Raw genomic sequence first — 13515 nt, forward strand, 5'->3', positions numbered from 1 at the left:
ATATCTATACCCTCTAGTGATTTAATGTTAATACAGTATTAGTAAATGTCATTGTTAATATAGGGACTTTTACGTTTCTGTTATACAAAATATTAAACATTTTTACGTATAATTCTAATGTACTAAAATTAAATAATATCTTACTCCAAGGAATAAGGCATGCTAATAGATATTTTGATTTTTAAAAATTAAAGAATAGTGACCTGTAATTTTATAAAACTGTGATATCAAAAAAGTTAGAATTCAGATATTTTAATTGAAATTTTCTTTCTTTCAGAATTACTTACTGTCATCTACCTTTCCAGAGTAAATGGCTCTATGTTGGAACAGAAAGAGGAAATACACACATTGTAAATATTGAATCTTTCATTCTTTCTGGATATGTTATCATGTGGAACAAAGCAATTGAACTGTAAGTTGAATTTTTATATTGTTTTATTAATTTAGGCATTTCTTTCTGTGCTTAGAGATTTACTTATATAAAATTGCATGGCTCTTTGAAACTTTTGTAGTCACCTTTTGGTTTAATCAAAGTAATAGAGGAAGCCCTCTGATAATGTAAGACTCTGATATCTCATACTGGGTTTTCAAAAGTCATTCAAGTAGTAGCAAATATTCTTTCACCAAGCTGGAAAGACTATGAGAATGGGCCTTATGATGGACTTTTATATTTAATATCCAAGGACAGACCTCACTCGATTCAGAAGAGGCTCATTACCAAATGTTTGGATTTCAAGAAATTTAATTTTTTAAAGCTATTTGCAACCATTAATGGAACACATACTAAAGGAGAACTTATAATTTCTGTTGGTAAATGATGAAATTACAGATCTTTTTAGGTAAGATGGAATAAATGGGCTCAGAAAAAATAAAGTTCTAAAATTAATTATTAAAGTTATGTAGATAAGCATTTAGAAAGAGAAGATATATCAAACTAATCTCAGTTTCATTTTATTTATTTATTTAATAAAAAAACATTTTTAAGTATAGTTTTGAGATCCAAATTTTATACCTTTCTCCCTCAGGCAATAAGCAATGAGACTTGGCTTATACAAGTGCAATTATGTAAAACATTACCGTATTCATCATTTTGTACAAGAAAACTTGAATAAAAGAAAAAAATGGAAAAAAGTGAAAAATAGCATGCGTCAGTTTATGTTCAATCAATATCAGTTTTTTCTTGGAAGTGTATAATATGCTTGCTTCATCATTAGTCCTTTGGGGTTGTCTTGGATCATTGTATTACTCAGAATAGCTAAGTCATTCACAGTTCTTCATCAAACAATATTGCAGTTTTTGTGTACAATGTTCTCTTGGTTCTGCTCACTTCACTATACATCAGTTCATACAAGGCTTTCCAGGCCTTTCTGAAATCACCCTGCTTGTTATTTCTTATAGCACAATAATATTCCATCACTGTCAAATACACAGCTTGTTTAGCCATTCCCCCATTGATGGGCATTCTTTTAAAAGAAAGAGAAATTCCATTTAAAATAACCATGCACAATATAAAATACTTGGAAGTCTACCTTCCAAGACAAACCCAGGAACTATATGATCAGAACTATAAAATACTTTTCACACAAATAAAGTCAGATCTAAACAGTTTCATTTTTGCTACTGTTACTAATTTTAGAAAAGCTCATCTCTTCATATCCCTAACCATTATCCAATATCCCCCTCCTACCTATTTCCCTAGTTCTGTTGAGTGAATCACTATACTCCAGGTCACCCAGGATCATCCTTTTTCTTCATTTACAAGGCTGCTACTTCTTGCCTACAAGATTGTAATAACCTCCTCACTTCTAGTTTCCCTTTTATACACAGGTAGTCTAATGATGCCACTCCTCTGCTCAAAGACCTTCAGTGGTCCCCTGTCATGTGTAGGAAAAAAATAGTAATTCTTCAGTTCGTCATTTAAGACTGTCTACAAGTGGGATCATTTACCTTTCCAACCCTCTTTAATATTATTATTCTTCACACACTCTGATTTCCAGTATGACCCTGTTCATTGATACTGGCTATTCCCTGTGATTCAAATTCATTCTCTTCTTCAAGCTCCGGTGCCACCTCCTCCATGAAGCTTTCTCCAATTTTTGTTAGTGCCCTATCCTTCCTCAAATTATTTTATATTTGATACATCTCCTGTAAGCTCCTTTGATGGACCTGTAATACAACCATTCTTGAAAGCAATGTGGAATTAAGAAAATAAAAGTGCTAAAAGTCCTTTCCCTTTGATCTAGAGTTTCCACTGTCGGACACATACCCCAAAGATGTTATTGACAAAATACACAGAAATAGATATAGCAGCATTTTTGTGGTAGCAAAGAACTGGAAACAAAGAATATGCTCTTTGAAGCAATGAGCATGATAAATACAGAGAAGCATGGAAAATCTTATGAACTGATGCAAAGTGAACTAATTGGAGTCAGGAAAACAACATATATAATGACTAAAACAACAACACAAATGGAAAGAACAGCAACAGAAAGCAGTCCAAGATAAATGTTGTAAAGTTATAAAGAACAAGCTTGACCCCAAAGAAGTCATTTAAGAAGAGACTTTTCCCCATTCCTTTGTGGAAGTGGTAGACTCATGGGTGTAGAACCTTGAGTATAATGCCAGATTTTTTCTATATTTTTTCTATATATATTTTCTATATATTGGTCAGTTTTGCTGCTTTTTCCCCTTTCACTTTTGAAAAATTCTTTGTAATAAAGGATGGCTGTCTAGGATTTGGGATGGAATGGGATACAGGAGGAAATCTAAGCAAAGTAAAAATGTATAAATATATAAGTAAAAAATCTATCTAAAATATTTCCTCAATGGCAGGAACTATTTTGGTTTTGTCTTTGTGTCTTAAGCACCTGATATTGTGCCTTCCAGTTAATAAATACTTATATTAAAGTGTTTGGTGACTATTGGATAGTATTATGAACTCTACATTATAAGGAGAATACTATAAACCTATTTTATCTGGATTTTAGTAAAGTACATGACAGTCTCTTGTGATGGACGTTATAGGTATGTAGTAAATTTGGTGGATTTGGGACTTATTAATTGGCCACCCCCCCCAAAAAAAAAGAGCATTGATTACTGGATCAATGTCAACCTGTATGGATATCTCTAGTGAAGGACCCAATCATTGGCCTTGTTCTATTTAGTATTTTTAACAGTGACTTGAGGGGCAGCTAGATGGTGCGGTGGATAGAGCACTGGATTCAGGAGTACCTGAGTTCAAATCCGGCCTCAGAGACTTAACACTTACTAGCTGTGTGACCCTGGGCAAGTCACTTAACCCCAATTGCCTTACTAAAACCAAAACAAACCAAAACTAAAAAACAAAAAAAAAACCAGTGACTTGAATAAATACATAAATGGCATGCTATCAAATTTGTGGATGGCACAAAGTTTAGAGGAATATTGGATATATCTCTCCTCCCTTGGCCACACTCCTAGAAAAAAATTGTCACCACTTAATGTCTCCATTTCTTCTCCCACATACTTCTCAATTTCTTGCATTCTGGTTTCGAAACTCATCACTCAACTAAAACCACCCTTTCTAAAGTGGCCAATAATCTTTTAACTGCCAAATTAAAAACTTTCCGCTATTATCTTCCAGCCCCAATCCAATAGGACCTCTTAAACTCACAGTCTCTTCCAAACATAAGTTTGTCTAACTGTGGCTACTCATTTGCCTATTATCAGAAAAAAAATACAGAAAGAAATAAAAGGCAGTCAGTAAAAGCTTGCCTAGTGGCGTCTTCCTTACAGTATCTGCCATGTGGTCAACATCACCATTGTGTAAGCCTGGACAAGGACTCATATTTCCCCACCCCTCACTAGTCATGTGCTGTCATCTAGGGAGTCATAGCCAAAAGAACCCCATCTAAAAGTTGTTTTCTAATTTCTGAAGAGTTCAAACCACCTGTCACTGTCATCAGTCAGGGTAACAACCAAAAGACCATTCTGCATTTACTATATCATATTAAAATTAAATCCTTTCAGTACTCCCTGATTAGACTCCTGACTTCTAGGCTTTTCAAACCATTTTCCACATGGCTGCTTGAGTAATATCCCCAACACCACATTTGCTCATTTTTCTGCCTGTTTTTGTGACTTTTAAAGTTGAGCTCTGCTCCTGGATGCACTGTTCCAAGCTTCTTGCACTGAGGAACAGGGGCCTGATAACTCACTTTATGCTCTGGGGCCTCATGGATGGGTGGCTCGTCCACTGCACTGGGGTGGCCCAGCCTAGTCACACCTGTTGTGCTGCACTGGGGCTGGAAGCCTCATAGCTGGCCTGTTGTGCCACTGGCCTATGGAGCCAGGACTGTGAGGTCTAGGTTGCTGATCTCCCCCTTCCTTGCCCAGATACTGCCTGCACTCGGCTCTATTCCCCTTTTACCTAAGTGAGACAGACCTTTCCCGAAATTTTTCTAAGTTGTCTTGGCCTGGAAAATTGTTTGACTCTGGTTTTTTGTGGATTTTGTCACTCCAGAATTATTTTAGAGGCTTAAGTCAGACAACTTCCTGGCTTCTCTCCGCTATCTTGGCTTCACCTCCCTTACACCACATGTCTGACCAGGTAACTGCTCAGTCAGAAACTTTCAGTGGCTTCTGCCATGTTTAGGATAAAATCTAAATTCCTCTGTTTGACCATTTAATGTCCTTTGTAATCTGGCTCCAGCTCGCCTTTCTAGGCTTCCTTCTTATTATTCCCCCTTCAAGCACTTTCAGCCAAACTGACTGATTTAATGTACCCCTACCTTGGTACTTTATCTCCCTCTGCAGTGTCTGTGTACTTTTCCCTTACCTCTACTTACATCATAGGATCCTTTCTTACCCTACCCATTTAGTACTTTATCCTTCCTCAGATTATTGGATATATACTTATATGTTCACATGTTACATCTGCCCAGATTTAACATTCCCAGATTGTATATTAGGACAAAGCCTGTTTTTCTCTATTTTTTAATTCCTAGCACCTGATGCAGTGCCTTGCCATATAGTAGGTTTTTAACAAATGGTTATTAGATTGGATTTTCTGTTTGATAGGACCTAGAATAGATTTTGATAACCTTAGGGTCATTTCTATACACCAGTTAAGCAGTGAAGCAAGGATTTGTGGAAGTTTCTCTAGTTATGACAAAAAATTAAGGCTTTATTATATGCTATGGCTGTAAGGTAATAGGAATAGTTACACAAGTCCCATGTGAAAATCAGTCTCATTACTTCATGTTACATTTACATAACTACTTCCAATGTAAGTGGGAAGTGAGCTATGATGTGAACCCACCTTTAGATGTGTAAAGTAACCCAAAATACATGATTCATTAGATCCTAATTGTTCATTTATCTTTTGATCCATTAGAAGTAAGTAGTATTTTTTACTTGGAAAAGTGGGAACCATCTATATTTTCACTTTTACTGGTGATGTCTTTTCCCTAATACTTAAACATATAGATCCTAAAATTTTAGTTTTTAAGGAAGTCAAAGGCCTCATATTTTTAGTAACTAGTCTAAAATATCCTGATGAATCTTCAAATCAGGAAAATGTCCTCTGATTTTGAACTGACTTTCTCATAATATCTTGTGGTTGTAGTGGTTACTATATTTTTGTTAATTCCATGAGTAGATGAATCTCAAGGCCAATAATATATAACTTCAGGGTAAGTTTCTTCTGAATAAATATTTGTTATTTGATTTTTCTATTGCTTTAATGATGAATTTTCATATTTTAAAAAAATCTGATGAAAATCTAACCATGCAATATGGCTGTAATAATGCAATTTAGGGAGTAACCATTCTTATGGATACTTGGACATGATATTGAATTTCTAAAATGTAGGAAATTATCTAGATGAGCATGTCCCTTGCTTCAATCCATTCCTTGCCCACTTATATAGATTCTATATATTCCTCCTTTATTCTTTTCACTTATCCTTATTCTCTCCTATATAGGAATAATACATTATGACTGTCATAGCTCTATCTTATATCCAGTCCCACCTGGACTTTTTTTAAATGTGGTGGCAAGAAGTGGAAGTCATAACTTATCATAACTCTGGGGTTTGGGCTGCAGGTGAGAGTGGGTAGAGAAATTTCCAGATGAAAGTCTGTCTCTGTTGTTGTTGTTTGTCCTTAATTCTCAAAGAGGACCATGACATTAGGGTGATATTGTAACTTGCACTGAATTGGGTTTAAGAGAGGGAGTGTTGATGCCTCTGATACAGATGCAAGAATGAATCCTTCTTGATGCAATTTATTTACAATCCCTATTTCTAATAGTGCCTTCAGTAGACTTCCATCTCTCCACCCATCTAGCCTAAGATGTCTTAGAAGTATGTTACTTGGTCTTTTTACTATATTTTGCCTAGAATGTTAATGTCCAGTGGACATACATCAAAGCCTTATCTACTTCACATGGACAGAGGAGGCTTTTTTTTAATGTGGTCATCCTTAATTTTTGTTTTGTTTTGTTTTGTTTTGTGGGGCAATGGGGGTTAAGTGACTTGCCCAGGGTCACACAGCTAGTAAGTGTTAAGTGTCTGAGGCTGGATTTGAACTCAAGGTACTCCTGAATCCAGGGCCAGCGCTTTAACCACTGCGCCATCTAGCTGCCCCCCATCCTTAATTTTAAAAAACTAATCAGGGGTCTTCCAGGACAAGTACCCAAAAAGTATCCGTAGATCACCTTCTCTTAATTCTAAATCCTCAACTATATCTCAGTAGGGTAGTGCATTTCCATTGACTATCACTATTACACCCAGCATCCCCTCTGAATTGAAACTCCATTTTACTCAATTGTCATTAGCAACAGGTTGTAAGTTCTGGGTAAGGACCAAAGGCTGGAAAAGCTGGGGCAAGGTTTGTTGTATCTAATAGATATATAAAGTCATAGCAAGGCTATGTTAAAAATTAGGTAGAAAAGGTAGAATAAGGGCATACTACAAAACCCAGTTTAGAATTAAAAGTCTAGTCGATAGACAAGAATAGGATAAATACTGGAGGACAGAGCAAGGCAGGAGGTCTCAAATCTAATAAGAATTTTTGAGGTATAAAAATTAAAAGTACAAGGAAAAAATGGTGATGATGATGATGACGATAGATGGTATTATAAAGTGCTTTACGGTGTGTTGAGTTCTTTTCATATATTATTTCATTTTGTCCTCACAAAAACCCTGTGTGATAGTTACTATTATTATCCCCATTTTATAGATGAGGAAACCAAGGCTTAGAGAGGTTACAAGTGACTTGTTCAGGGGCAGCTAGGTGGTGCAGTGGATAAAGCACTGGCCCTGGATTCAGGAGTACCTAAGTTCAAATCTGGCCTCAGACACTTGACACTTAACTAACTAGTGTCTGAAGCAGGATTTAAACTCAGGTCTTCCTGATTTTCTGACTTCTGATATAGCACTCTATTCACTGTGCCACCTCTGCCTGAAAAGCAAGCAAGAGAATAACTTCAAAATAGCAGTGATATAGAAGATCGTTTCTCTACTCCAGTCAGGAGGCATTCATGTGTTTCCTATCAGGGAATATCCAATTCTAACTTTATCTAGGACCTATAGGTGGAAGGGCCTGACTGGGATGGTTAGTGAAGGAGCAGGGAGTAGATCAGAGGACTCCAAGGCAAACAGATTTTGGTTCCCCTCTGAGGACTTTAAACCTCTGCAGTTTATACACAGTGTGTATTCTCCTAATCCAGCAATTTTGGGATGGATATTCAACATTTATGCCTGAGTCTTCAGTAGAACATTTAAGAAACTTGGAGTTCAAATACCTACCTTACTTGATCCACAGAGTATTTCGAGGGTGTATGTGTGTGTGTGTCCATCCATCCATACACTTGTGCATATATACACGTACCCACATATATCAGCTGGGAAGATCAAACAAAAATATAATGTCTGAGTGATAAAAACCTTGAAGTTATACTTTGAAGAGCCAACAACAAAGTTTCTGAAAACCTCTGGAAGCACCTGAAAAATTGTTTGATTCAGATAGGACCACAAGTTTTCCCTCAATACAAATAATATTCCCCTGTTGAGTTGACTTTTTTAAATGATTGACATGATTAGTGTATATATATATATATACACACACATACATACATATACACATATACATATGTATATAGATGTATATATGTATGTTTGTATATGTGTGTGTGTATATATATACACATATATATGTATATGTGTGTGTATATATATATATGTGTATATATATATATGTGTGTGTATATATATATATATATATATATATATATACATATCTGCTAAACTATGTCCTTACCATTTTCCAAAATTGTGTTCAAATCTTACCTTCTTCATGAAGCTTGACTCACCATTGTAATGTCTCCTGACCTGCTCACATGTATGGCAAGTGTGAGAAATCTGTTACTAGTTATTTAACTATTCTTTATGTTCTATTTTTGGTGTTTGCTTCTATGTGTTCATAAATATCTGTTTCCTTCAACAAAATCTAAGCTTCCTCAGGGCACAAACTTGTCTTCCATTTCCTTTTAATCTTCCCACGTTATCCATTTCAATGTTCAGTACACAGTGGGTACACAATAAATGTCACGGACTAACAAATTATTGATGCACCAATATTATAATTAGCCATTACACAGTGAGCATATTTCTGAAATTATATGCAAACTATGTGGGCAAGTTGACAGGGTGCCTTTCTCTTTCTCAGGCAATTGCTGTCAGCTGGTTTCTTTTTAATTTTCATGTCCAGATATCATTTTCTTTCTAGAGACCTTATTTTTGCCATTATTTTGTATTTTCACTTTAAAAAAGACTTTTCTGTTCATCAGACAATTATATTTCCCCAAACAAATGATTTAGTATGGTGGATAGAGGGTTGGACTCGGAATCAGGAAAACCTTGTTTTAAGACATTTCTCTGACAGTGTGACCATGCATAAGTCACATATCTCCTCTGAAACCTAGTTTCCTTGTCTTTAAAGTAGAAATAATTATACCTGTAGTGCCTACCCCACGGAGTTTCTTTGAAGATTGAATCAAATCAGAAACCCCGTGGGGTAGGTATTATATGTTTATATGTTTACAAATAATTACAATTAAACATTTTGAAGGCATAATACATAATTTTAATCAGGAGTGAGTGCCAAAATTATAAAATTGGAACACAGCCATATTTAGAATGGTCTTTTGCATAGTTATTCATCTCTGAATTATTCTATTGCTTCACTTCTCAATTTTGAAAATCATTCTTGCCACTTAAATCTTCCTTCCTGCATGAAATCTGATTTTTCAAACTGACTGGCACATTTCCCTAAAATTCTCTGATTACCACTTATTTAGTTGTGCTAAATGAATACTAAATCTTTTAAAAGATATCTGTCATGTTGCTTTAAAAATCCTTAAATATTTCTAGAATTCTTTCAGAATGTTGCTATTCTAACATCTTCATACTCTGTCTCATTTATAAAGAGAAAATTGTTCTTACTCATTCTTTTTCCTGGAGTGTGGCTGATTGGTCATGACACTAGTTTTATTGATGCATGGGGCTCATAAAACAGTATTATTAGTTCGATCACCATGGGCAATAGAGCTTTATTTTGTTTCGTAATCACAGATGGCACCCCCTAACTCTGATCTTAGGCTGTTTCCTAAATGTCAATCACAGTGTCTAAGAGTTGGAAGGGACCTAAGAGGCCACCAAATCCCAATCATACTGATCAAGAATCCCCTGTTTCAATGAAAAACAATCATTCAGGCTCTACTTAAAAACCTTCAGTGAGGGCAGAAGTTGGCACAGTGGATAAAACACCGGCCCTGGATTTAGGAGGACCTGAGTTCAAATCTGACCTCAGACACTTGACACTTACTGGCTGTGTGACCCTGGGCAAGTCACTTAACCCTCATTGCCCTGCAAAAAACAAAACAACAACAACAACAACAAAATCAAAAAACAAAAACATAAAACCAAACCTCCAGTGACCACTGACTCTCGCGGAAACCTCTCTAATGACTAGGAAATTTTTCTTTACAATGAGTTTAGATGGAAAATATTTTGAAGTGGAAATAGTGCTAGAGGAGGAGTTGGGAGAGGCCTCGTTTCAAATTCTAGTTCTGACACTAGCTTTGTGACCATAAACAAAACATGAGCCTCGGTTTTCTTATCTGTAAATGAGGATAATAATGCCTTTTACTATCTGCTTATTATGGGTGTTTTGAATGAAATGTTTGTAAAGCACTTTGCAAATATTAACCTATGACATTTATTGCCAGAAATCTGTGTGCACATAGATGGGGTTTAATTGTGAAGGCTTCTCAATAATAGTACTCTGACTTATGCCCCCACCCAGAGTTTTCCCTGGAATGTCAGAATTTGGCACAGTCTAGGAGGACCCTCAGCAACCATGCAAGCACTTAAGCTAACAAAAGAATCAGCATAAAACAAAAATTATTTACACAGTAAAGGGTACAGAACAGACTCAAAACATAGGCCCAAATCCTTATCTCTCTGGCTGGCTTCTGCCTTTTCCAGGGATCTCTGTAGTCCTCCCAACCTAAGGGGTTATCCATGGGTTCCCCCTCAGCCTTGTAAAGGAAAGGAATTCAGGGTTTCTAGGGACTCAAGCAATCTTTATCTCCCTCCCACCAACCCCCAAGAGCCCTACCACACTCAGGAGCCTGTAGATCCCTCCCTACTTACTTGGAATCCCCTAGTTGGGGTCCTCTTGTAAGTAGAAAGAAAGTGAGGCACTTCAATAGTTAAGCAATGCTGTGCTCTCATATGACTCATGGTACCAGTGAAGGGATGGTGAGCTCCATGAGGTGGCTCCTGTTGTGATGATCCTTTTTTACCTTCATAATTCTACTAAGCCATGTCTCCATCTCTCCTGTATTCCTATTTGGTGATGACTCCTTTATTCTTTCATTGTCTCTGTGTAGCAATGATTCTTTATTGCACAATGTACCTTGGAGATCTTGGTGGCTCCCCAGGAGGTCTGTGCAGATGTACAAGCCTCTCTCCAGGGAATAAATTCATATGATTTTATAGTTCTTCTCTGACTTTTTTATTTAACTTCTTTCTTTAGCTCTCCCCAAGTCATGTGTAAGCCCCTTTTAAAAACTAAGCCTATGGAGGCAGCTAGGTGGCACAGTGAATAAAAGCACCAGCCCTGGATTCAGGAGGACCTGAGTTCAAATCCAGCCTCAGACACTTGACACTTACTAGCTATGTGACCCTGGGCAAGTCACTTAACCCTCATTGCCCTGACCCCCCCCAAAAGAAGACTAAACCCATTAATATAACTCAGGTACACTTGCTGTGACCTAGAATCCTCAGCAGAAAAAAATCCTCATCAATGGGACATCAAAAGTCTCAGGATAAGTTTAATTCATACCAAATATAATCCTTCTTCCACATAACAGCCCTTCAGATACTTCAAATCTGATATTATGTCCCCCATTAGAGTTGTTCCAGAGACAATATTAAAATAATAACAAAACTTAATTTTTTACATCAATTTTGACTTCCAAAAATGCTTTGACATCTATGAAAACATCTCTACTACTGAGAAAAATGATGAAAACACATGGCCCACTGGATTACCCACATCAGTTGGCCAGGTGGCACAGTAGATAGAGCATTGGGTCTGGAGTCAAGAAGACCTGAGTTCAATCCCAATTTCAGATAAGTTTACTAAATGTAAGTCATCTAACATCTCTCCGCCTCAATTTCTTTGGCTATAAAAATGAAGATAACAATAAATAATAACACCTACCTCACAAGGTAGTTGTGAGAATCCAATGAGATGATGTTTGTAAAACACTCAGTACAGTGCCCAGCACATAGAAGATGCTTAATGTTTATGCCGTCATTCCGTTCCGCCACCCATCTCCTACACTCCTACTCTCAAGCTGCCAAATAAGGCTGGAGGAAGTTCAACAATGATGTTGACTAGTTCCACAGAAAATTTGTTACCTAATCTCAATTATATGGCAAAGCTTTTACTGTTCCCTGATTGATTCTTTATCTGATTCCCCAAAGTATCAATTCCAAACCCTGGCTTTTCTCCCCAGGCCATCCTGACTAGTCCCCATTTCCCTTTTCCTTTCAGGAAAGAACTTGTCCTTATTTTTTTTGGTAAAGCGTGGGGCAATACATTAGGAGCTTTTTTCTTTTCAATTTTAAATCTTCTCAACATAATCATTCATCTCCTCTCCTCCTTTGCTCTCTTTTCCATGGGAGAGATGCCCCATCTCCTTGCCAAGGCCAACACTTGCACTTGTGTTCTTGATTCCATACCCTTCTATCTCTTCCAAGAAGTTGTTCCTTCTATCAACCCCACCTCTCATTTTCAATTTTTCATTATACATTCATTATCCAGCTCTTTCTATGCTGCCTATAAACACGCCTAGGTATTCCTCATCCTTAAAATGGCAACAACAACAACAACAAACACCTCTAATTTGATCCTGACATTCCCTTCAAGCTATGATCTCGTATCTTTTTTTCCTATTATAGCCAAGCTCCTAGAGGAAGCCATCTATACTCATTGCTTCTCCTCATTCTATTATATTCAGCAAAAGTGTCTGAGAAGGAATAATCAGGTGGTAGAGTCAGAACCAGGAGAGGAGGAGTATCAGAAAAACTGAAGGAGAAAAGAATCCAGAAGGAGGGTGTAGTTATCAGTGTCAAATGCTGCAAATTAGTTGAGAAGGATGAGGACTAAGAAAAGGCCATTGGCTTTGGCATTTATGATTCTGTGATCCATTAATGTTTTAGCCACTTTGAATCAAGTTTCTGAATTCATTCCTCAACTGAAACTGCTCTCTTCAAAGAAGTTAGCAATGATCTTTTGATTGTCCAATACAATGACCTTTTCCCAGCCCTCAACCTCCTTGCCTTTTTTTCAGTATTTGTTACTAATAATAATTACCTCCTCCTTCTAGATTCTCTCCTCCCTCAGCTTTTCTGACACTTGCCTCCTGGTTCTTTTACTTACTACTTTTTATTCTATTTTTACTGGATCATTATTTATGTCCCAACCATATGCTGTAGGTATATGGACCGTGTATGTACTCTTGTTCTGTCCTAGGCTCTATCCTAGTTTTGATCTTGTCATTCTTTTAATGCTCTTAACAACTTCATGGCTTTGATTGTCATCTTTATGCAAATATATTCCAAATCTGCATATCCAGCTTTCATCTCCTAGGCTCCAGCAAGACCCCTGCATACCACCATCACAATTTATCTTTTGTTTCATCATCATTTATAAAATGCATTCCTCCTTATAATATCTTCCTTCTTAAAAAAAAAAAAGTAACCAGGGAAATGAAACTTGTTACAGTGTAAATATACTCACTTAGGACCCAGGCTGGGATTCTGATCCTATCCTGGTCACTAAGTTGCTATGGAACCTTATGTGCTCATATTCTCTTTCTCTCTCTCATCCAGTTTCTTTATCTATAAAATAAGAGATTGGAGTAGGCAACCTCTCAATGGTTCCTTCAGCTCCTAAGAC

General features: G+C 36.8%; 1 protein-coding gene across 1 annotated transcript in view; it reads left to right on the plus strand.

The window, feature by feature from the left end:
• STXBP5L (syntaxin binding protein 5L) overlaps positions 1-13515 on the plus strand; it is a 421799-nt gene that overhangs the window by 162771 nt on the left and 245513 nt on the right. Inside the window, 1 exon segment of the mRNA XM_043992879.1 lies at positions 278-412. Coding sequence (XP_043848814.1) covers positions 278-412 — 135 coding nt within the window.

The sequence above is a fragment of the Dromiciops gliroides genome, chromosome 3 (assembly GCF_019393635.1).
Source record: "Dromiciops gliroides isolate mDroGli1 chromosome 3, mDroGli1.pri, whole genome shotgun sequence".
NCBI classification, from domain to species: Eukaryota; Metazoa; Chordata; class Mammalia; order Microbiotheria; family Microbiotheriidae; genus Dromiciops; species Dromiciops gliroides.